This window comes from Lactuca virosa, chromosome 5 (assembly GCF_052849685.1).
Source record: "Lactuca virosa cultivar CGN04683 chromosome 5, Lactuca_virosa_CGN04683_v6, whole genome shotgun sequence".
In the NCBI taxonomy this organism is placed as follows: Eukaryota; Viridiplantae; Streptophyta; class Magnoliopsida; order Asterales; family Asteraceae; genus Lactuca; species Lactuca virosa.
The window spans coordinates 397,877,986-397,901,319 of NC_136430.1; the positions used below are offsets into that span (position 1 = coordinate 397,877,986).

General features: G+C 34.5%; 1 protein-coding gene and 1 long non-coding RNA gene across 7 annotated transcripts; both read right to left on the bottom strand.

The window, feature by feature from the left end:
* Window positions 1-2,408: 2,408 nt before the first annotated feature.
* LOC145116908 (uncharacterized) lies at window positions 2,409-5,816 on the bottom strand. Of its 2 annotated transcripts, none has more exons than XR_013712376.1 (7): window positions 5,680-5,816; window positions 5,164-5,209; window positions 4,960-5,031; window positions 4,671-4,780; window positions 3,527-3,675; window positions 3,334-3,451; window positions 2,409-2,989 (listed from the first exon to the last, which is right to left on the bottom strand). It is a non-coding gene; the product is annotated as an uncharacterized LOC145116908 (long non-coding RNA). The 2 variants fall into 2 exon arrangements; XR_013712377.1 differs by having other exon boundaries at window positions 4,960-5,034.
* A 2,461-nt stretch (window positions 5,817-8,277) lies between these two features.
* On the bottom strand, window positions 8,278-14,110 carry LOC145116807 (uncharacterized). Of its 5 annotated transcripts, none has more exons than XM_079053121.1 (13): window positions 13,512-14,110; window positions 13,318-13,436; window positions 13,072-13,168; window positions 12,363-12,453; window positions 11,893-11,964; window positions 11,550-11,616; window positions 11,225-11,320; window positions 11,041-11,148; window positions 10,396-10,527; window positions 10,242-10,317; window positions 10,023-10,066; window positions 9,818-9,874; window positions 8,278-8,482 (listed from the first exon to the last, which is right to left on the bottom strand). In XM_079053121.1, exons 2-5 carry the CDS (start codon window positions 13,365-13,367, stop codon window positions 11,909-11,911), a joined length of 294 nt encoding a protein of 97 aa, XP_078909247.1. In that variant the 5' UTR covers window positions 13,368-13,436; window positions 13,512-14,110; the 3' UTR covers window positions 8,278-8,482; window positions 9,818-9,874; window positions 10,023-10,066; window positions 10,242-10,317; window positions 10,396-10,527; window positions 11,041-11,148; window positions 11,225-11,320; window positions 11,550-11,616; window positions 11,893-11,908. The 5 variants fall into 5 exon arrangements, 4 of the variants coding, with proteins under 4 accessions (XP_078909247.1, XP_078909248.1, XP_078909246.1 ...); XM_079053122.1 differs by lacking the exon at window positions 8,278-8,482 and adding an exon at window positions 9,486-9,637 and having other exon boundaries at window positions 11,242-11,320; XM_079053120.1 differs by lacking the exon at window positions 8,278-8,482 and adding an exon at window positions 9,486-9,637 and having other exon boundaries at window positions 10,408-10,527.
* Between the last annotated feature and the right edge of the window lie 9,224 nt (window positions 14,111-23,334).

Consider the following 23,334-nt stretch of genomic DNA (forward strand, 5'->3'; position numbering starts at 1 on the left):
GCCTTTTTGATCATGGTTGAAATTTGGACCTAATAATTCCAATAAAGAAACAAAACACCAGAAAGCTTATGAATCATTTTTCATGATGAATAATAATGGAGAGAGATCACTCATGCTCTGTGAGAAAAAAATTGTTTATTTCAATTATTAGCAAAATATTGTGTGTATAATAAAAAAAAAAACAGAAATAAATTAACAATCAAATTTAATATTGTTTGCAAGGTTCAGCCCTGGCACTGACGGCGTTAAAAAATGTTTAAATTTTTAAAATGACTGATTAGTTAAAGTAAAATGACTTTTTTTGCCCTAAATCATAAAAATCAAACCAAATTCAATCAACACCTAAAAATTAAAGAAAAATCAAGATCCAAAAATATAAAATAAAATAATTCTAACCTAACAATCTTTTTAGTTTACTGTTCATGGTATTGTTTTTTTTTTTTAATTTGTTGGTACCTTGGATCTTAATTTTGTTTTAGTTTTAGCTTAATTTTTGGGTATTGGTTTGATTAGAGTTTAAGATTAAAGTTGAGGAATTTTAGGTTTACAGGATGAAGGATAAAAAGAGAGGGACAAAATAGACATATTTCACTTGGATTTCACAAACATTTTGCAACACCAATAGTTCCACCATGGAGAAAACTTTCAACAAAACTATATTTTATTATTGACCACTTGTGCAACAAATGAAATATCTAGATGAAAACCATAACTTTTGAAATATCACAAGGACGAAATTGTAATTTAGTCTATAAATAATAATAGTGGCATGTTACCTGGCAATAACCGATATCAAAGTTGTAGAATGAGTAAGTCAACAATGAGCTGTCAGTCCTTACCTTAAAAACAAAAATAAAATACTTAAATAAAAAACCACATTTGAAATGTATGGTTATTTTCATACCACATCTTTCTCAATCAAACCCTTTCTTTCTCTAATTTTTGTAAACCTTTTATACTCTGCAAAATGAAATTGCAATAAATAAAATATTTGGGTGATAGAAGTTGGAAATTGCAATAAATAGTCATTTACCTGCTATTGGTTTTTGATAGTCATGTACTCTGATGTTTTAACTGAGACAACATACTGTTGAATCGTATGAATAAGATCCCACTAAGAATGCATAAGCCTGGAATTACATGTCATGAACAGATTTTAGTTAAATTAAGCCAAAAGGGTAAATTTCACCAAAATATAAAAACCTCTTTTTGCCCCTATAGAATATTGTCTGTTTTAAAGCATCTGGATCCATGACCACTGTATAACATAAATAGCATTATTTAAATTAATGTTTCTCTTAGAATATTATACGAGTACCCAAAAGGGCAACTTGCTTGGAAAAACAACATACTTTACTCTTTTTTCCAATATAGGCAATGTTCATTAGTTTTTACACATAGCAACATACTTACATTTTTTTACCAATAGAAGCAATGTATTTATCCATAATAGGAGCATACTTAAATTTTTTTACTGAAGTGACAAAATGGTTATTTTCATAAATTTAACATATAGGTGTCCACCCAGTTATCAAAGTGTTATGAAACCATGAAATAAGGACCAATATTCCCTTTTGACAATAAGGACATATTGTTTAACTGTAGCAAGACACTCCCAGACTCCTCCACTATAGAAGTAAAGAGAAGGGAATGATAGACCTGAAATCAGTAGAACACATTTAAAAAAATGATAAACATATTATCAGAGAATGTTAATAACAAATAAACAAGATCAAATTATAGTACAAAAGAATGTAAGAGCATACCAACGAATTGACTAGATATCAGAAAATGGTACTGATGACTAAGATACAAGATGTGGGCTTCTAAATAAAGTCAATGTAAAGCAACATGAACTGATGATCAAGTAACAAACTACTATCTGTTACTACTTATAATCTCCATTTTTGTTTCAATAAATTTCAGTTAGTGAAAAGAATAGCATGCGAATATATAATAATAATAATAATAATAATAATAATATAAGTAGTTAGATTTTCAAAAAAAGTCTTAACGGGAAAGAAATTTGAATTACATTGTTCTAATAGAAAAAAAAAACTAAAACGTCTCAGTAAGTTCGATTTTAAAAATGAAAACTAGGAAAATAATTAAAAGTATAACGTTATAACTTGAAGTATAATGCTATGACTGATTAAAATTTCAAAATACAAAGCGATTTCACTGCTTAATTAGTTAAACTTTTTAGAGTATAATCTCCTAATAAGCAAAATAATTGAAAGTTCGATGCTATAAATGGGTAGAGTTTTCAAAGTATGACACAGTAAAAAAAAAAAAGATGAAAGTGCAATGCTATAATCGGGTAGACATCTAAAAGTATAATGTTCTGATAAGAAAATAGCTAAAAGTAGTATGCTATAATTGGGAAAAAAATTTCAAAGTACAAAGTCTTAATTACAAAAAGTAGAAAGTCCATTACTGAAATAGAAAGAAATGAAACTAGGATGCTACAAAAGACAAATAAATGAAAGTAAGTTGTTATCTATTGCATTTAGGCCTAAAAAATAACCTACACTTTTAGATAATATCAGACAAATATTCTTTAAAGTATGGAAAACTAAAAGGCACCCTTGTGCTAAAGAAATATTCTCTCAGACCACCAGATGACTTCATTGCATTCTTACACCTTGCAAAAACCACACACCTAATTGAGAATCAATAAGCCTTGCTGATTGAAAAATACATAAATTTATCTGGTTAGACATTTAGTTACACATCCGATGGATATAACATAACTTCAAGACTGCCACCATAAACATTTGCAATCAGATTTCCATGGGAAAGTACAGCCCCCTTACCTTTGGTGTAGGAAACAGAATAAGTTCCACTTAGGGTAAGAAAAGATTCAGCTTTAGTAGACTTGAAAAGAAAAAAAAAAAAAAAAGTGAATAAGAAATAGAAACCTTTCGTGTCCACTTGTAGCAACATCATCAGGTTCTGGTGGATGAAAAGGGTGATGGTTGTTGCTTCCCTATAAAGCACCAATTCATAAGGAAAATAGATCAGTAATCAGATGGCAGAAAGGTGTTCAAAACAATTTCAGATTTTAAAAGTAGAATGTATTAAAACTACAATGTCTTAATAGGTTACAGCTTGGAGGATAATTCTGCAATTAGTTTTTCTAAGTACAGTGACTTTATAGGAAAAATAATAAATGTAATATTACTCTAAAAAGATTGATAAATCATTCATATATTGTTACTTAATTATTGTTACAGAACCACTGATATTCGATAATGAAAATTGTTACCGAAAGTATAACAAAATTATCTATTAAAGTATTAAGATATGCTAAGGTAACAAAAATTGCAATACCTGATCCCGTTTCTTGTACAGATCACCACAAAGAATGAGATGAAATACTTACTTTCCTAACATAATTCGTTTATCTAAAAGGTAACAACAATAAGATGCTTGTTCAAGCATCACAGTCCTGCAAAAAATTGAAGTTTTTAAACAAAATTCTCATATATAATATTTTTATTCACAAACAAGAATTGATTATTACCTCATCAGAGATAAGAAAGTACACACAAACACCCTCTTTATATTGACCACTTGTTTTTAACATTTCCTTCCCTAATGTCCCAATTCACTGAATAGAAGCACACCTTTTTTTGATTGATTCAACATGAATTATGTTAATCCCATCATTTCCTGAAGATGATATAAATAAGCACAAGTTTTAGGAACAGAGGGGTATTTCTGGAAATACACAAACAGGGTCATAGGCTCATATAATATTTTGTAATCACTGGATAGAAGGGGGTAATCACCCAACTCCCTTATAATATTTGAGATTCAATGGAACTAAAAGTGTATATTTGTAGTAGCCTTGGAACACAATTGGTTATTGGTCCCCTCACACAAATTGAAAGTGCAATGCTATAAATAGGTAGATTTTTCCAAGTATGTTGCAATAAGAAAAAAATGGAAGTGCAATGCTATAATTGGGTAGAATTTTCAAAGCAGAATGCCCTAATAAGAAAAAAAAAAAGATGAAAGTACAATTTGGGTAGACATCTAAGAAAGCATAATGTCCTAATAAGAAAATAGCTAAAAGTAGTATGCTATAATTGGGTAAAATTTTCAAAGTACAATGTCTTAATAAGAAAAAGCTGAAAGTCCATTACTGTAATAGAAGAGATGAAACTAGGATGCTAAAAAGGACAAATAAATGAAAGTAAGTTGTTATTTATTGCATTTAGCCCTAAAAAATAACTTACACTGCAATAACCACACACCTAATTGAGCATCAATAAGCCTTAATGACAAAAAGATTAAAAACTCAAATAAATAAACTCATGTTAATGGAGATAGATGTTTATGTCTGTTATTATGACAACAAGACAGAGTTAGAGAAAAGTTCAGCAAAGTCAAACACATTACATTGTGATTGAACAAACAAAAGGAATGGAAGTAACAGTTAATTGTAACAATTTTTGAAAATGACACGACCTTTAACCCAGTCAATATGAGTTGTTGAAGGTTGTAGCATGATTTCAATAAAGAATCTTATCAGTGCAATTGATAAGAAAATGATTAACCATCATACAAGTATCAGAAGGAATCTCTGACAAAAAGCTCAGCAACTGAAATGTCAAGTGATTAGCAACTTTAACCATTTAAAAATATCAACTGGGGAAACTTACAATATGTAATGTCTGTGGCACACAAAATATGGCTTGTGCAGAAGAGTGATTCACTTGCTCTGTATCTCACATGCAATTATGAACTTCACATATACTCCAATACAGGATCCCTGTTGCAATGTTATACAATTGAACTTGTAAGACACACTATAAAATAAGATACAAAACCAAATTGTATCTTATGAGAAGCTGCAAGGGGAAATAAATAAACAGTTTTAAAATGATAAAATTTAAACTCTTAGAACTGTGTGCAACTTTCACTAGGTGTATAATTAGCTGAAAAACATACCAATGGGTATAGTTTCTATAGGTAATGGCTCTATGCATCAGTAACAACCTGTTTTAACCACTCATTTGTCACCTACTTGAAAAAAAAAACATTTCTCAGAAACATCTAAATACATGGGTAAACCTTTTGATAAATACAACTCCTGGTGAAAAGAAAAAAAAAAAAAAAAAAAAAGAAGAAAGTACATGAAAGCCATGATCGAACCTTTTGATTCAAGCTACATGCAACCTGGCTTCTTTTTTTGTATCATCTACACATCACACAATGAGATTTAGAAACAGAGAGCATTACACATATACAAAAACATTTTAACCTAACAATGACTTTGTGTTCTTTATTCTTGGAATCTCGGAAATAAGAAGAGAGGCGATGACATAAACAGGCCCACAAAGAAATCACAACACCTCTTGGAAATATCCTCATTTGATTAATATTCAAGATACACTTCTATATCTAATTGAATTAAAAATACAAATAATAAATTATCTTTCACTAATTGAATCTCTAATGGCTCAATAAGTTGTTTAATATTTTAATTTGGCTTGTGATTATTTACTTTTGTCTTCATAATTCAATCCAATAACATTTTCACCCGCAAAACAAAGCAAAACAACTCTTTTAACTTAATTAAGACATTTCATCAAACACGTAAAGTGCAGAGTAGAAAAGATCTACAACTAAACAATACTTTTTTGGATTTCAAAAGATTTAAAATTTTACCGACATCACCACTTGCTTCACCAATCATCTTTGCTTGATGGATGCTTTGGATTAGGTGACCTAATTCAAAAAACCAACAAAACAAAAAATAAATGGAGGAGAAACAAAAAAAAAAAAAAAAAAAAAAAAAAAAAAAAAAAAAAACCAAGGAGGTTGTAGCGTTAATTAAAGCTGCAATTAAGTAAAAACATGTCATTAATTTACCTTTTAGTGACGATGACGCGATTCTTAGAAAGAAAAAAAAAAAAAAAAAAAAAAAAAAAAACAGACGGTGATGACGGTGAACCAAACTGAAAGACGTCATACTACAACCCCATCAAAGCATAAAGGTACAACCCAATAGCCCGATGAATCCAGTGATGAAGGGAGGCCTGAAGAACCTTGGCCTAATTGAAAATACTTAACAAAAACAACAACGAAATCAATAATACGCAAAAACAAATGCAATAATACACAGAAATAAAAAATCAAGAACGTTACCTAAGAGATGAAGAGGGGAACGCAGAGGATTGTTGAACGCCGGAGAGTGAAAGAAAGAGGTAACAGTGGTGTCGATAGAAGAAAAAGAGAAGAAAGGTGGTGCCTCCAAATAAAACCCTCTACTTCTTCTTCTTCTTGAAAGGTGTTTGGAGAGCAGCGGGAAGAGTGAAGAAGGTTACATATAAAGCGCCAATATGAATACACCGACCCAACCCTTTTAACTTCCCACTTCCAATCAACGGTTCTTTTTTAAATCCTTTCCAAAATTAACACCTTCCTAAATTACGATATTAACAGAAAATATTTCCACTTATCTTACACATAGCCCGCTAACTTTTGACTTTTACCTTTTTATCCCAATTTTTTATCTTTTAAATCCAAACTGGTCCTTACTAGTCCATACTTATTTTTTTTACAACTTTCTTTTTATATATTTTTTTAAAAATCGCTTTTTTTTTTTAGAAAATTATCTTCTAACAAAATTCTTTTATATGAAATCATTTATAAAATTAGTTTTTTACAAATATTTTTTATCTGTGTTTTATGTGTTTTTAAGATTTCTTTGTTTTTATAAATTATTTTTTTTAATTCATTTTCTATATTTTACAAAAATTATTTCTTTTACATCTTTTTTTTATCAAATCATTTTTACAAAATTAGTCTTCTTTAGAAAATTATTTTTTATAAAGATTTTTATCTTTGTTTTTATGCATGCATTGTAAGATTTTCTTGTATTTAAAAAATTTATGATCAATAATTGTATATAACTCTAGTAAGCTGATTTATAGGCTAGAAATCTGTAACTTAGGCTGATAATTAGCTTGTGTATTGTATTGAGGATTCTTCTTAAAGACAAGACCCATCTTTTTCCGGAAAAATAAAACTCTCTAAATTGTCAAATTAGTAGTGTAGTTTTTGAGGGTAGAAGAGTAAATTTACTTGCCACTTTATGAATTGGATCAGAATCCAGTGGAAACAGAAGCAGTCGTTTTGTTTGAAGTAGTTGTGCAATGAGCTGCCATATCAAAACAATAATAGACATGTTAGAAACCGCAGCTAAGAAATGGAATCGTGGATTCCAACAGAATTGGAATTCGGGATTCCATTTCATGACGTGTTTGGTTGACAATTGGGACAGAATTCAGTTCTGTTGGATTTTCTTGAAATACCATTTTTAGTAATCACTTCGCAACGAAGAATTGGAATTGTGGATTCCAAGGAAATTGGAGTTCAAGATTCCATTATTCAATGGTGCATTTGGTTGAAAATTCAGATAGAATTCAACTCTATCAAATTCCTTCAAATTTCAAATTTGATGGACTTCAACCATTCATGAGGGCAGGTGGTTTCAATTTCATTACTCTTTTTTTTAATAAATGACCAAAATACCCTTGATCACGGTTGAAATTTGGACCTAATCTTTCCATAAAAAAAAAAAACACCAGAAAGCTTGTGATTCATCTTTCATGATATTGGAGAGAGATCACTCAAGCCCTGTGTGAAAAAAAATTGTTTCTTACAAATGTTAGCAAAATATTGTGTATAATTAAAAAAAAAAACACAAATAATTAACAATCAAATTTAGTTTTTTTTGCAATGTTCGTCCCTGGCACTAACGGTGTAAAAAAAATGTTTAAATAAAATGACTGATTAGTTTTAAGTAAAATGACTTTTTACCCTTATCTTCATCTTCTCAATCTCCTTCATCTTAATCATAAAAACCAAACCAAATTCAATCAAAACCCAAAAAATTAAAACAAAATCAAGATCCATGGTTTTTTTTTCAATTGTTGGTAGTACCCTGGATCTTAATTTTGTTTTAGTTTTAGTTTAATATTTGGGTTTTGGTTTGATTGGAGTTTCAGATGAAGATTGAGGAATTTTTAGGTTTAGAGGATGAAGGAGAAAAAGATGGGGACAAAATAGTCATTTCAATTGAACTTCACAGACATTTTGTAACAGCATCAGTTCCAGGGAAAAACCTTGCAACAAAACTACACTTTATCAACCACTTGTGCAACAAATGAAATATCTAGATGAAAGCCATAGCTTTTGTAATATCACAAGGACGAAACTGTAATTTACTCTATAAATAATAAGAGTGGCATGTTACCTAGCAATAACCAAGATCAAAGTTGTAGAACAATTAAGTCAACAATATATCATGAAAAAGGCATACATTTGGATTATCATCACCCTCATAGAAAGACAATGAGCTGTCAAGTCCTTACCTTAAAAACAAAAATAATTATTTTTGGTAGCCATTTCAAGAGGCTGGTGATCTTTGGAAGCCCAGTTTTGTCTTCTTTCATTCTGACCTTGACTTTGACAATGACCCATAACAAAAAAAAAAAAAAAAAAAAAAAAAAAAAAAAAGACTTAGACTTTAGCCATGATGGTATATTTACCGAATGAAGACAAAGTTCTTTGAAAAGGGTCTTGAAAGTTATTCACAAGATATACATTCGTGTCTTCGAATGATCAGAAACAAAAACTGACTTGTTATAAATAACAATAACTTGTAAACATGGAAATGAAAGAGATGAATTTTGTTGAGGCTTTAGTTAATAGTTATGCTGCTTAAACATAGAAATGAAAGAGAAGAAGAAGACGGGGGCAAAATGGTCATGTACAAATATCTAACATCTGTGTTGTTAAAGTTATTATGCACCATGAAATGAGTACCGTATTTTCAAAAAGATTATGTTTTTAGGGAGTTAGGGTTTAATTTTGCTCCTTCAACATATATGATAATTATTTCTAAGGAAAGAGAGAAATTTTGTTGAAATGGAAATGAAAGGGATGAAGATGACAGGGACAAAATGGTCATTTTCATTAATTTAACATCTAGGTGAAACCTTGAAATAAGGACCAAAGATTCCCTTTTGGACCTAAACCACCAACCTGACAATAAGAACATGCATGCTGTTTAACTGTAGCAAGACTCCTCCACTTTAGAAGTAAAGAGAAGTGAATGTTAGACCTAAAATTACATATCAAAAATTTATAATCTCCATTTTTGTATCTATATTCCATAAATTTCAGTGAGTAAAAAGAACAGCATGCAAATTTTAACAACCGGACCACAATAATTACATATGTACATAGGGGGAGGGGGGTTTCATGGAACCTCCAATAAGAGCAAGAGAAAGACCAATCATAGATATAGACACAAATCCAGAAAATATAAGACGTCATTATCCAGGTAGCACTTTATCAGTGCATCACTTATTAAAAAAGAAAAAAAAAAGGTTATTTGCCTTATATCAGGAACAATACACAATCTGATATATGCTTTTTTCCAAAAATCAGTTGGATATGCTAAATATCAAACCCATCAGATGTAATATATCAGGAAAAATTAAAACCCAAAATTTACAAAACATGCAAGAATCTGAGGAAAACCTTTGAAACATGGAGAAATGTAACAGAAATGAGTATACAGCTTCTAAATAAAGTCAATGTAAAGCATCATGATCTGTTGATGAAGTAACAAACCACTATTTGTTAGTACTTATAATCTCCATTTTTGTGTCCATAATTTCTTAATAGGTTGAATGTTGAAAGTATAATATTAAAACAATGCCTCGTTAAGTTCGATTTGGAAAAAGAAAACTAGGAAAAGAATTAATAGTATAATGCTATGATTTGAAGTTACCTGAGTAATTATACAACCTTCAACCCCGCTCAGTTGCTGATGGAAGAGTGGCATTACCTATATTTCTAGTCAATATGAGTTCTTGAAGATTGTAGCATCATTTCAATAAACTATCTTATCAGCAACTTCAACTAATCACAATTTTAACCATTTAAAAGAATTAACTATGGCTTGTGCAGAAGTGTGATGAACCAATGATTACTACCTGTAAGTTAACATTCCACTTTCTTGTCTTCAATTTATCTGCCACTAAAACAGCAAACTATGGTGATGAAATGTGGAGCAAAAGAAGAGAAATTACATTAAGAATGTGTATATGAATATGAAATATAGAGTTGATAAAAAAAAAAACAAACCATGGAACAACTAAACTGTTCAATAAAAAGAATTGACTAAATAGCAAATATAATTTGTATAGAATTACCAGGTGTACCAAATAAGTTCTGAAGGCGTTTTCATGCAATATTCAACATTTTTTTGATAAGAAAGCACATCAATTCCTGAAGATAAAAAATAAGCACAGGTTTTAGGAACAGAGGGGTATTTCAAGAAACACACAAACAGGGTCATAGAGCTACCTGTTCACTTACATATCGTTTCCATATGCTTTGTCAGGTTGTAATCAGTGGCAATTTGATAAAGCAAGTTCATAATTTCATAACATGAAGGCATAATCACCCAACACCCTTTTTTCAGATTCAATAATGTACCTTTAAACATTAATAGAAAAGCTAAATAAGAACATAAAAAGCATCAAGTCTTTTATAGTGTTAAGGTTAACTTTGATTCACAGAAGCATCTTCTTTTCCTTTTTCTCCACCTTAAAAATGTACCTTTATTTGGTTTCTAAAACCTTTTCTTGTTGCAGAGTAATGAATGCAATTTGTCAAAGGAATTGGAACTAAGAATATCAATTAATCTCAGAGTAATGTAAGGGAACTTGTGGTTCACAGAATATTTTTGAAAAAATCAACTACACTCAGGGACCAAAAATGTAATAATCATTCATCTATTGTTTCCAGAATCATTGATATTCGATAATGAAAATTGTTACTAATAGTAAAACAAAATTATCTATTTAATTATTCAGATATGATCTGGTAACAAAAACTGCAATACCTTGATCACATTTCTTGTACAGATCACTGGAAAGAATTTAAGTTTTTTTTAACAAAATTCTCATATATTAACATTTTTATTCACAAAAGGGAAACGATTATTACCCCCATCAGAGATACAGCATCCTCTTTATATTGACCTCTTGTTTTTAACATTTCAACCCACCAAAGAACACACCATGTGGCATTTCCCTTCCCTGATGTCCCAATTCACTAAATAAAACAACACTTTTTAAATAAATAAAAGAAATGAATAAATTACAAATATATGTATATTTTTTTAAAAAACCAGGTCTACTAAATAACTGCTGAAGGTGTTTTCCATGCAATATTCAACATCTTTATTTGATTGAATCAACATGAAGTATGTTAATCCCATCATTTCCTGAAGATAATAAATAAACACAAGTTTTAGGTTAGGAACAGATGGGTATTTCTGGAAATACACAAACAGGGTCATAGACTCATATGATCTTTTGTAATCAGTGGTAATCACCCAGCACCCTTATTTGAGATTCAATGCAATAACCACACACTCAATTGAGCATCAAAGTGATTAGCAACTGATGAAAATTTTAACCATTTCAAAGTATTAACTGTCAGGTGAAACTTACAATATGCAATGTCTGTGGCACACAAAGTATGGCTTGAGAAGAAGCATTGGGCATTAACTGCTGTTTACTACATTTGCAGCATAAATAAAGACGATTTAAAACTAAAGTTATAACTTTTTTTTTAAATGAAGAAATAATAGGAATGATAAAATCCTTTGAATACAAATTTTGGGGGAATCTGATGGGATCCAATTCCATCCAGGCTGATAGTTAGCTTGTGTATTGAGTATATATATTGAGGATTCTTCTCTAAGAGATGACCCATCTTTTTCCCAAAAAAATACTCTCTAAATTGTCAACTTAGTAGTGTAGTTTGTGAGGGTAGAAGAGTAAATTTACTTGCCACTTTATGAATTGGATCAGAATCCAGTGGAAACAGAAGCAGTCGTTTTATTTGAAGTAGTTGTGCAATGAGCTGCCATATCAAAACAATAATAGACATGTTAGAAACCGCAGCTAAGAAATGGAATCGCGGATTCCGACAGAGTTGGAATTCAAGATTTCACTTCATGACATGTTTTTGGTTGACGCTTTGGACGGATTTTAGTTCTGTTGGATTTTCTTGAAATTCCATTTTTGGTAATCGCTTCGCAGCCAAGAATTGGAATTGTGGATTCCAAAGGAATTGGAATTTGAGATTCCATTCAATGGTGCATTTGGTTGAAAATTTGGACAGAATTCAACTCTGTCAAATTCCTTCAAATTTCAAATTTGATGGACTTCAACCATTCATGAGGGCAGGTGGTTTCAATTTCATTACTCTTTTTTTTAATAAATGACCAAAATACCCTTGATCACAGTTGAAATTTGGACCTAATCTTTCCATAAAAAAAACAAAACACCAGTAAGCTTGTGATTCATCTTTCATGATGAATAATGATATTAGATAGAGATCACTCAAGCCCTGTGAGAAAGAAAAATATTATTTCTTACAAACATTAGCAGTGTATAATAAAAAAACCACAAATAATTAACAATCAAATATAGTTTTGTTGCAAGGTTCGTCTCTGGCGGCATTAAAAAAAAGGTTTTAAAGTAAAATGACTCTTTTGCCCTAATCTTCATCTTCTCAATCTCCTTCATCTTAAATCATAAAGACCTAACTAAATTCAATCAACACCCAAAAATTAAAACAAAATCAAGATTAAAAAAAATAAATAAATAAAAATGACTAACAACCTTTAGTTTTCTGTTTTTTTCTTCAGTTTGTTGGTACCCTGGATCTTAATTTTGTTTTAGTTTTAGTTTGATTTTTGGATTTTGGTTTAATTAGAGTTTAAGATGGAGATTGAGGAATTTTAGGTATATAGGATGAAGGAGAAAAAGACGGGGGCAAAATAGTCATATTTCACTTGGACTTCACTGGCATTTTGCAACACCATCAGTACCAGGGACAAACCTTGCAACAAAACTATACTTTATTGTGCAACAAATGAAATATCTAGATGAAAACCATAACTTTTGAAATATCACAAGGACAAAATTGTAATTTACTCTATAAATAATAATAGTGGCATGTTACCTGGCAATAACCAAGATCAAAGTTGTAGAACGAGCAAGCCATCAATATATCATGCACAATGCATAAATTTGGATTATCATCACCCTCATAGAATGAGCTGTCAAAAACCACATTTTAAATAATTTGAAATGTATGGTTATTTTCATATATTTGATAATGAAAATTATCTATTAAGTACTAATTGGAAAACAAAATTATCTTATATTAAAGTATTAAGATATGATCCAGTAACAAAAATTGCAATACCTGATCCCATTTCTTGTACAGATCACCAGAAAGAATGAAATGAAATCCATACTTTCTTAACATAATTCGTTTGGCTAAAAGGTAACAACAACAATAATCACAGCTGAATGAAGAGGTTCCTACAAAAAACTGAAGTTTTTTAACAAAAATCCCATATATAATATTTTTATTCACAAAAGGGAATTGACTATTACCTCATAAGAGATACGAAAGTATACATCAGCACCTCTTTATATTGACCACTTGATTTTAACATTTCAATCCACCAAAGGCCACATCATGAGGCATTTCCTTCCCTGATGTAAAGAACTACCAGGCATACTAAATAAGTGCTGAAGGTGTTTTCTGTGCAATATTCAGCATCTTTTTTTGATTGATTCAACATGAAGTAAGTTAATCCCATCATTTCCTGCATATAATATATACATATATAAGCACAAGTTTTAGGAACACAGGGGTATTTCTGGAAATAAACAAACAGAGTTACAGACTCATATCTTTTGTAATTCAGTGGATAGAAGACGGAAATCACCCAACACCCTTATTTGAGATTCAATGGAACTAAAAGCGTATCTTTGTAGTAGCCTTGAAACAAAAAGCTCGGCATATAAATTGTTAAAAAAATCACAACACCTCTTGGAAGTATCCTCATTTGATTAAGATTCAAGCTTACTTTTAGGGCTGCAAACGAACTGAACGTTCAGCGAACTGTTCATGAACCGTTCGTTTATGTTCGTTTATTTAATAAACGAACGAACATGAACACAAATTATCGTTCGTTTAGTTAAACGAACGAACATGAACAATGGTCTCGTTCGTTCAATTATGTTCGTTTATGTTGTTCGTTTACGTTCGTTCATATAAGTTCATTTTTTGTTCACATATGTTTAATTGTGTTTGATTACATTAGCGTATTATGTATTAATTTATGTTTATATATCTTCAATTATGTTTTTTTTATCTTTGTTCATTTATGTTTGTTTGTTTATGTTCGTTTAGCATGTTCACGAACATAAACGAACGAACATGAACAATGTAATTTGTTAAACGAACAAGCCCCGTTCGTGTTCGTTCGGTTCGTTTCAATCTCTAAAATCCTGCAGTAAGAAAATTACAAACATAAGTCCATATATTTTTGTAGCAATGACAATCAAAATCTGTTTCAAATATGGAAATTTTACAATTCAGCCTAGTGTATATTAATTGGAAAGGAAACCTAACTTAATTAAACAGAAACACACAAGTTTATATGAAAATTTTAGTTAGAACCAAAATACACTTCTAATTTAAACAATAAATTTTCTTTCCCTAATTGAATCTCTAATAGCTTAATAAGTTGTTTAATATTTTAATTTGGCTTGTGCTTATTTACTTCTCTCTGCATAATTTAATCCAATAACATTTTCACCCTCAAAGCAACTCTTTAACTTAATTAAGACATTTCATCAAACACCTACAGTGCACAGAAGAGCAATCTACAACTAAACAATACTTTTTTAGGTTTCAAGACTATTTAAATTTTACCAATCATCTTCATTTGATGGGTGCTTTCTGTTAGGTGACCTGGTTCAAAAAACCAACAAAACAAAAAATAAATGGACGAGAAATAGAAAGAAAAAAGAAACTCAGAAATCGGAGGAGAAAAGACACAATTAAACTCACTACCTAGAAATCAGAGGAGAAAGACCTGTACTCTTTTTCTTGATCGATGATGACGATGAACGAAACTGACATCGGAACCAGACGTCATACTACAACTACAAAGAATAAGGTACAAAGAATAAGACGTCATACTAATTTAAAATACCTAACAAAAACAAAAACGAAATCAATAAAATACACACACTAAAAAATATCAAGAACGTTACCTAACAGAGGAAGAGGGAAACGCAGAGGATTGTTGAACGCCGGAGAATGAAAGAAAGAGGAAACGGTGGTGTCGATAGAAGAAAAAGAGAGGAAGGTGGTGCCTCCAAATAAAACCCTCTTCTTCAAAGAAACATGTATGTCTCCGGCGGTGTTTGGAGAGAAGCGAGAGGTTATTTTAAGCGCCAATACACCGACCCAACCCTTTCGACTTCTGATTTCTAACGGTTCTTTTTATAAAACATTCCTAAATTACCATACTAACAAAATAACATTTCCATTTATCTTAAGCCACTTCACCCTTAACTTTTGTTTTTTACTTTTCTAAACCACATTTTTTTCTTTTACTAAAAACTGGTCCTTACGGTTTTTTATTACCCATTTTTTTTAATTTTTATTATAAATTTGGTCTAAACTTATCTTTTTACCACTTTCTTTTTATACATTTTCTAAAATTTAGGCTTTTTTTAAAAATTATTCTGTTACAACTTTACAAATTTTGATTTTTTACAAATATTCTTTTATTTGTATTTTATATATGCTTTTTTTAAATTTCTCTGACTTTATAAATTGTATTTTTAATTCGTTTTCTATATTCTACAAAAATTATTTTTTACATCTTTGTTTTTTTTTTCAAATTGTTTTTGAAAAATTAGTTTTCTTTAAAAAAACTATTTTTACAAAGATTTATATCTTCGTTTTTATGCATGTATTTAAAAAAATATATATGTATTTAAATAATTATTATTTTTAAATTTTTATTTACTATGTTTTACATATTCGTTTTCATGCATCTATAGTTATAAAAACATGTAGGGGTTATGATTTTTTTTCTTGACACATTCGTTTTTAAAAACCAAAAGAGAATCTTGTTAAGGAGTGCATTTTTATGTTACAGTTAAATGTAATCCTACTATAGATCAAGGTGTTGTTTGTTTTTTTTCAAAAACTCTTCTTGACCACTTTTGTATGTGTCCCGCAGACAACGTGCAGACTTTTATCCTCGCAGAGTGTTTGTTTGTTCGAAGGGCTGAGATCTAAAAACGGTTGCGCGAGGTCTTCACCACACAGACATGGACTACCCATTTCTCACATCTGCAGGCTTTTGACCTAAAAAAAACGTTGCATACTTTTTCTATTCTCTTGAACGAACTCGACAACCATCTTATACATCTCCATCGGCGCCTCAACCCTCGACTCCCTGCCTCACTCCACCACTGATCTCCGATCAGACGAGGCTACGTCGACCAGAGGCGAAAGCCTTCCACCTGCCGGAGTTCAGTGTTGCGCCACCTCCCTCCCTTGTTGTCGGACTTCACTGAAAACGAAGGTATGCATCTGTTTCTTTTTTTTCAAATCTCACATGAAATTGGTGTTTAGTTTTGCTAGAAAAGTCTATAATCTAGTCAAATATGTTGTTTCCTTTTGCTGAAAATGTTTGTTCTTGCTTAAATTTGATGTTAGATGTTACAAATCCAAAAATAATGACGAAAATTTCCTTTCTTGCTTAACTTTCTTGTTGAATGTTGCTGAAAATCTTTAACATTTGTGAAATCAAGCTTTTTTCTTGATTAAAATATGAAAATATGTGCTGGAAATATGAAATAATGATGTGAATGTTGTGATTCTTGCTGAAAATGCTCTTTATTGCTTCAAATTGTTGTTGAATGTGCTGAAAATTTTTGTTGAATGTGCTGAAAATCGTTATTTGGTTTTGGACATATGAAATAATGATGTTAGTTGTTGACTGTTTTTTTTTGTTGGAATGTGTATGATATACAATACCTTATGAAATCATATTTGTGAATTTGTGAATGCTACAATACTTTATGAAATCTTATTTGTCTATGATATATTGGTTATTAGAAATGGGAGGAAAACAATAATAGACCAATGAGCATTTAAAATGCTTATTTGATACTTGTATTGAAGAAGTAGAGAGTGTTGGTAGAAAAGGATTGAGTTTGCAGAAAGATTCGTGGATAAGGCTTGGAAGAGTTCTTAAGGAAAAATTTGTCGTTGATTTGAGTCAAAAACAAATGAAAAACGCATATGACAATCTGAAAGTCAAATACACAGGATGGGTATATTTAAAAAACAAAACTGGAAATATATACAATTCTCAAACAAACACTTTTAACTTAACAACCATCTGACAATCTTTGTGCACGTCTTTTTGATGGAAATAATGTCACTGGTAATTTTAGGAGTTACTCAACCCAATCATCATCAGTAGTTGGAGCATCCTCTTGTCATGTTCCACCACTTCAGATTACGGGCACCCCTTTTCTTGCAATAGATAATGATGGTGATGACACTTCCCATCATGCTAGTGAGCCTTTTCATGAGCCACCACCTTATGTTGCTTCACCTTCTGTCGCTTCACCATATTGTAACACCGAAATTTTCAAACAAATTTTTCATTTAAAAATCGCATAATTCTCATAACACATTTCACGAAAATATCATTTATTTAATTTACAAATCACAACTCCGTAATTGTTTGATTCAAATCCAGGATCCTCAGAGTGTAACTCCTTCACTGGTGTGTACAATCAAGCCGGTGCCTTCCCGTGATCCTGAGAAAAACCTGAAACACATAACACATAACACGGTAAGCACGAAGCTTAGTGAGTTCCCCAAAATACCACGCACAATAACTAGCCACTCGAGGCTATAGCTATGCAAGACCCTCCGATCAACGTGTCTCAGTGGGACCCTCCAGTCCCACGGCTCGTTGGACCCTCCGGTCCGGTCTGGTTGGGACCCTCCAGTCCCATGGCTCGTTGGACCCTCCGGTCCGGTCTGGTTGAGAACCCTCCGGTCTCATAATACGTTGGACCCTCCGGTCCGGTTTATATATCACATAATATAACATACAACACATATATCACACAGAAAATGCATAACTCAAGCAAGCACATAAGACCCTCTGGTCACACATAGTTACCACTCTAGGTAAAGTATAGTGAGAAAACTCACCTTGCAAGCAGCAAGCAATCACCCTCGAACTCGAATCTCGAACTAGCCACTGCCTAACACATAGGGTAAATATCTCTAATTAATACTCTTTTCACGACTCAGATAACCGAAGGCTATTCTTTCTCTCTCTAACTCTTTGAAGTGGGTAAAAGACCATTTTACCCCTCCATGGTCTCTATTACTCATGTTGACCAAAAACCCCAAAGTCAACAGAAGTCAAACTCGAGTCAACAGTCTATGTTTGACCCGACTCACCGAGTGCACCCTTGTGACTCGTCGAGTCCCATCATTTTCCACATAAGTCTCGTGAAGGTTTACTCAGCTCGTCGAGTTGACTCCCAACTTGCCGAGTGATCGCATGATTCAGCTCTACGGGACAAACCCTAATCAACTCGTCGAGTCGGCTCATTGACTCAGCGAGTTCATTCAGACCCAAAGCTCATTCAGACGATTTAAAACAGATCTATCACTCTAAACACTAGATCTGTCCTCTCAAGGCTCAATAGTCACGTAAAGCTTCAATCTTTACGTTCATACATGATGTTATTGCTCCAAAATGCTAATACATGCCCTTTATGAATGATTAAGCCCAAAAACCCTCATATGGATGAATAAAGTTGGGACACCTAGACTCTAAGGACCTCACAAGGTCCAGATCTGAGGTCTAGACTTCTTGATAACTCATGCTACTCAAAAACCCAAACAAAAGATGGCAAAAGCTCTAAAACTCCATAGATATGAGATCTATCCAAAATAAAAAGAAATGTAAAGACTTCTTACCTTCCTCAGGAGCTCTGGACAGGAAATCACTGGATCCAACAGCCTCACCTCCAGCTCCTTGCTTGATAACCTCCTCCTCTTCCTCGAATGATGCACAAGAACCACAATATGAGCTTCTCTCTCACTCTCTAGCTCCAAAAGCAATTAGGGTTTTCTCTCAGGGGAAGGTAGCCGCAAATGAGGCTATAAGTGCCTTTAAATAGGTCCCAAACCCGGGAAATTACGGTTTCTCAGCCCAGCACCTACTCGGTGAGTCCTTCCTCTGACTCGTCGAGTCCATTCATTAAATCCACGCGAGTAACTCGACTCGACTCGGCGAGTTGGACCCTCAACTCGTCGAGTCTCTCCTTCAATCTCAAGATTAACATACACAATAATATCCCTGAAAATCCGGATGTTAAAATTCTCCCCCACTTGAATTAGATTTCGCCCTCGAAATCGCTCCTCAACAACATATAGATCTAATCCAATAACCGAACAGCACCATCGAAAGGATCTCATACCACACAACTATCTTCCGATCTGGACTCCTGAATCCATACAGGAACTCCCCCCTGGAAAAAGAACAGGCCCATCCGCCACTACGCTACCCCTTTTGACTCTCCAGAATTTGGAAACTCTAGTGGCCTGCCACACAGCCAGACCGCCCTCTCAAGATATCGTCACGTTATTCGCTCTTCGAATAACAAACCCCTATAACTCACTACCCCTCTGATTCTCTAGTTGGGACCGATAAAAATAAGTCCATGCCCAAAACTGGCTACCGATCACTCATCCCAGACATGATAACCAATCCAGATCATATATCAAGGAATGAAAGGATCATATCACACCAGGGACCCATCCATTGTACTGCAATCAAAACCCATCTGAATAACGAATCCTCAACACCCTGACCTCAGACACAGAAAATGATCATGCTTTTTCAGAAGCGTCCTCGGACATATAACAACATAAACCTCAGCTCCCTTCTCAAAACTGAGCATCGGGTCATCTCTCGACCCAGCAGTGGAACCTCCAAAGGTTACCCACTGCATGTCCCAAAACGTCTCACTGACTTTCTTCTCACAACAACTATCTCGGCCCAGTGTGACACACAAGTCACGAATTTCACTTTACCTCAAGCGAATACGGAAGTCGTCTCACCCTCGACCTCTGTCGTCTACTACTCCTTAGTTCCATGCGTCTTGCAGTTTTTCCCATATAACCGAACTGACCCACTCAGGTCTAAGACATCATAAGACACACAATACCCCGAAAAATGAAAACCCTTCTCTGAATCTGGAATCTCATTCGCCTACTGAATACACCACCAAAGCCAAACTCGTACTCGAGAGTCTGGTTCGATACAGAATTGGAACCACTCGTGCCAATGGAGCACCCAAATCATGACCCATGACCCGCAACTCACGCGTACATCATTTCTCCAAGTCCTTTTGATTGCGATAACCACAACTTAACTCAGAATATAACGATTCCCGACACATATGGAGACCCTAGTCTCGCCCGACCACCAGGTTCCCGAACTCAAAGATTAAGGCTACCCAAGCCTAAAAACTCTTCTGTGTCATGCTCTGACTAGCGAATAATACGGCTCCCCGTAGCACCACGACACTCTCTCGTTGGCTAGTGAATACTACGGCTCCCTGCAGTATCACAACACTCCCCCAATGACTGGTGAGTACTACGGCTCCCCGCAGTATCACAACACTCCCCCAATGGCTGGTGAGTACTACGGCTCCCCGCAGTATCACAACACCCTCTTTCTGACTAGTGAGTACTACTGCTCTCCGCAGTATCACAACACCCTCTTACTGACTAGTGAGTACTACGGCTCCTTGCAGTATCACAACACCCTCTCACTGACTAGTGAGTACTACGGCTCCCCGCAGTATCACAACACCCTATCACTGACTGGTGAGTACTACGGCTCCCCGCAGTATCACAACACCCTCTCACTGACTGGTGAGTACTACGGCTCCCCGCAGTATCACAATACCCTCTCACTGACTGGTGAGTACTACGGCTCCCCGCAGTATCACAACACCCTCTCTTTTCGCCCCACAATCTAATCCTCAGGTTATTACCTCACTGCATTCACTAACTCACGCTTCGCGGCCCAACATAGATAGGTGCACACACCCACCCAGGCTAAGAATCACTACTCCTGACGACCGCCGTCGACAGAAACAATTTTTCTCGCTTCAATTCACATTCTCAGATAATCCCGCATGATGTCAATTAGCTGAAAGGGCTCCCATCGGAACCATAGACACCTGATACACCACTCCCCATCTCAACTCAAGTCTCAAAATGATCCGAAATTTAGGACATCATACTCGGATACCTCGGTACATCATCACAGAACCTTACGACGTCTTCCATCATCTACTGATCTTCTACTAGCACAGCTCGCAACCTCAAAATACTCCAACTCACAACTTGAAACACGGAGGAATCGTCAATGTCGAGTACACGTTGACGACCATCCGAAACCCCATCCTCTATGGCTCAGACCCATGCGAGAATACTCATACCGACTCTGAAGTTAACTGCCAACAACTGTTGCCCTTCCCAAAGTGAACATAACAACCCATACATCGAACTGGAAATTCTCCACCGTCGAAACTATCCTTACGAGCCAACCACCTCGAATTTACCATTACAACCTTGAAGAATCCCTAACCACCACAAGGTATCTGACCAACAGCCGCCTGCCGTGGAGACACTCATCCCTTCCTGAACGCGTACAACATGCATTATCTCGCTTTGCACCTCGCCTCGACCACCAATAACCCTGGTCTCATGTATCCATACCGCAGGTCTCCATATCCAGCTCTCTAACTGCACTAGAACAATTATCTGATTCTCTCAGTAAATAATCCAGTTCTCCCCCCACTCAGGGTTCGAACCATCACCATTTGGTATATCGCAGTCTACTCCACAGACTGGCTCGCGAGATGCACCGATTCCGCCTCATGGGATATACCACTCCGCGTTCGATGGTCTTCCGGATAATAACCACATAACTCCAATTATCCCGAAATCCACCAATCTCATAAACCTCCTCACGTGACTGCCTCCAGCCATCTCGAAATCTCATACTAACACCGTCGGATATCCCATATGTCCCTAATTAGTCTCGTCTCTCAATCTGGAGATAATCCACTATCACACCTCTCGTCTCCAATCCTTCCCCCAACGTCCCATCGTGTGGATTATCATAGAAACAGGAGATTCCGCTCTCACAACCGATACACAACATAAGCAACGAGGGTCACCTCCCCGGTATACACCTCGAAATCTCCTGGAACTGCTGCCAAAAAGTATGCCTCACCCAAAAAGGCACTTCCTTGTTCTCCTACATCTCAGTCCCCACTAATAACTCTCTCATGGAATGGGACATACTTCACAGTAGACATGCTGCTCAAATACTCTGGTGACAAGATTACAACCATATGCTACCCCACAGGGTTTACCTTCAACTCTGAAACCGGAAGCTCAATATCTCTGCTGCCCATCACAGGAAACCGAAATAACACAACTCTGGTCACAGAAAGTGACATCTCCTTTATCGGCTGATTGCTCAATTCAGGCCGTAATCCTCCATAAATCACCATCTTCTACTCCTCCCTGAGTCTTGCGACTCCAACTGGCATCTCACCAAAAATCCCTCGGGAACTAACTCGTTTTTCCCCTCAAGGCATGCTCCATTGAAACTCATTCAACATGGACCTCTGGCCTCACATTATTTCACATCTGATCTCAGTCTAACCAATCACAACAGAATAACTGGTAAACCAGAAGCACTAACCGCCACGAGTCATGGTACTCGAACCATGTGGCCACCTCTCGATCTGCTATGAATCATGGTACTCGAACCATGACATCACCTCTCGATCTGCTACTTAAAACCTCTGGAATGCTCCTTGTATCGAGTATGGGTCCTCTGCTTTCAGTAGTACGGGCCCATACTACCTGCCACATTTACCCATACTTTCTACCCGGACCATCCCCGAGTTCCTAAGTAGCTGCTCAATCTTCTCGATCACCAATCCCGTCACGCGTGTTCGCTCCTCTACGAAATGCTCTACTCTGTCAGCGTACTCATCTGACTAGGGTCACCTCTATTAGGCTCTTCCTAGGTTCTCACACTTCTCCGCCATCAGCTGTTGAAGAACTCCTTATGATGCCAGCCATCTACTTCCTGAATATCGTCATATCCACTTAGTAGCTGACTCCCATCATCAAGAGTTCCACAAAGCATGAAGCAAGCAGCATTCGGGCATCGAATAATCTCTACCAACATGTAAAACCACTCTAGGTTATTACCCACTTGCTCTCCTCATACTAAAAGGATATCACCGAACTCAAGCAACTTTACCCCAC